The sequence below is a fragment of the Plasmodium cynomolgi genome, assembly GCF_000321355.1.
Source record: "Plasmodium cynomolgi strain B DNA, scaffold: 0331, whole genome shotgun sequence".
Classification (NCBI taxonomy): domain Eukaryota; phylum Apicomplexa; class Aconoidasida; order Haemosporida; family Plasmodiidae; genus Plasmodium; species Plasmodium cynomolgi.
In genome coordinates this window covers 1-2,506 of record NW_004192848.1, presented here as the reverse complement: position 1 = coordinate 2,506, position 2,506 = coordinate 1, and the positions used below count along the sequence as shown (strand labels likewise).

Below are 2,506 nucleotides of genomic sequence, written 5' to 3'. Positions count from 1 at the left end.
GAATTCCCAAAATTTAAACCTTTCTAATGTATATATATTCTTAAATGCAAATTTTTACCCACTTAACCATTTTGCTTATTTCTACATGTTCGTTAAATGAACATTTTATTTGCTAACATGAGTTTGTAGAAAATTTACTTATTTGTTACATCTAATTTTTCTATTTAGTTATTTTTTTTTTTACCATTTTAAGATGAACAAGGACTAATGAGAACCTCTTAGGAAACAAAACGTAATTTACTTCTCCTACCGCACTAAAGAAAGTCAGGATGTTCACCTAAACACGGGTATATATTTGCGCTTGGCTAAAAATGGGGGTACTTCACGCATAAATTAGCACAACGCAAACGTAATGTGTTATGCGTATAACATGTACATCTGTTTATTTATATGTGCGTATGAATATTATAAAATAGGACCCAGCCTACACCTTATATGTGTAGAACAGCTGGGCGAATGCCATTTGCACGTACAAACATATAGAAGTTTCTAATGTGTGGTCTTTCCCTTCAGTGTTATATTTCTTTTTTTTTAATTTAATTATTAACCGCATATGATAGCGCAAATAATAGAAGATGATTTATAAACTACTATTTCATTCATAATTATCATATATGCTAATTATTACATATGTTTTTTCGCATAAATTATTATAGTTGGCAAAGGTTCATATAAAGAGTTTTTTATCAAATGCTCATTTAATGGGATGCATCCCAAGTATTAAGAGAACACGGGAAAAAAAAAAAAATAGTAAAATATGAATAATTCAAATACTGCTATTTTATTTTATTATTTTTAAAAAAAACAAATTGCACTGTCAGTAACAACCCCTTACTTACTGTACCTCAAAAATTAGCACATAAATAAAGAAAAATAATAATATTATTGCGTGCCCATAAATAAATATTTCTTTAGGCAATAGGACGAAATAAAATAAACGGTTCTCTATATTTCATGTTCATTTGTGTTAATAATTGGTACTAAATTTACATTTATTTTTTCTGAAGAAACTGTTCTTTTTATTCACATTTTTGGCAAAATGATCGCATTTAAAATTTTATTTAATAATTAAATGAAATTCATGTTAAAATGTACCCAATTATATTTGTAAATTATATAAAATTTTATAATAAAAAAAAAAAACTTAATTAGTTAAGTTTCCGGGGAGTCGAAGGAAATTATACTTTCTTATACTTATCAAATATTTGACATGTAAAAAAAAATAAAAACAGTCGTTGTAGCATTAAATTCACCCTTGGAAAAATATAATGGATCCTAAAATAGTACGAGATGTGCGTTTTACATATTTCGCCAAAATTCTTCTCCGTTTCAGCGCTTTCTTTTGAATGTTTACTCGCGCTTGAAAGTCTGACTACCATAATGAATTCTTCCTATTAGAAATTACATATCCTTCCTTAAGCATTTACTTCATACGTATGTACATATATATATGTGTGTTTATTTATTTATGCATGTTTCACCTTCTACCTTTTATTTTTATAGTATCCTTCTTTGAAGGATTTGCCACTATATAAATTTTACAAAGAATTGGATGATTATAACAGAACAAATAAGGTTAGCGACTTATGTAAAAACATTATTGGCAATCGATACTTAAATTCAAGTGAATACATTAAGCTGTGTGAGAAACTCTCGAAAATATTATTATCAATAGATTATATAAAATCAAAACATAAGAAAGATGCAGATACAACTTGCTCCTATTTGAGCTATTGGTTATATGACAAATTAACGCAAATTACTTCTGCCTCTAGAGATATAGACACCGTTCACTATGCACTAGGAGAAGTATATAGATCATCGCAATTACCGGAACTATGGTCAGAGTGCTACTACAAGTACTTTAATAAATGCACAAAAAGTGAATTTGAAATAATAAAAAAGCTACATGATTATACTGAAGCGTTTAAAGACATTCAAAGTATAATTCACAACAATGGTGTTGGTACTACACAAAAGGTGAAAGATTACTGCGCGTTCATTGCAGACGGAGTTAGGCAATATAACCGTATTATTCAAGAATATGGTGATTGTGATAAATCAAATTATTGCCATGAATTGATAGCCTTTAAAGAAAGTTTTGATAAAATTGACTTATCTTCATTAAATTGTAAATGTAAAATCCCACTGCCTCAACCAGCAGAAAAGGGAGCAGCAAATTTGGTGCAATGGTATAGATCAAGTGGATATTGGTCTCCGGGTGACTCATATGAAGAATGCTCACTTAAAAATAACTTCCTTTTTGGTAATTTCTTTGGCTCAAACAAATTAGGCCGTTTTTGGATAACATTATTGGGATCAGTTCTCATCATATTATTTCTCTATAAGGTTAATAAAAAATGCTACTAATGATGAAAACGAATATAATGCATTAATTTTTATAATTATAAATAGTCACAAATAGCTACAAAGAAAAAAACAGTCAAAATCATCTTAGAAGAATTATATTTTTTAATTCTTATTCGTTTTCTTAATTTTTTTTTTT

The 2,506-nt window shown here is 28.2% G+C and overlaps 1 protein-coding gene across 1 annotated transcript; it reads left to right on the top strand.

The window, feature by feature from the left end:
- Window positions 1–1,268: 1,268 nt before the first annotated feature.
- On the top strand, window positions 1,269–2,370 carry PCYB_003630 (hypothetical protein; the record flags this gene model as incomplete). The annotated part of the gene is made up of 2 exons (XM_004227784.1): window positions 1,269–1,283; window positions 1,504–2,370. The coding sequence occupies 2 exons, from the start codon at window positions 1,269–1,271 to the stop codon at window positions 2,368–2,370; spliced, it is 882 nt and encodes a 293-aa protein (XP_004227832.1).
- Between the last annotated feature and the right edge of the window lie 136 nt (window positions 2,371–2,506).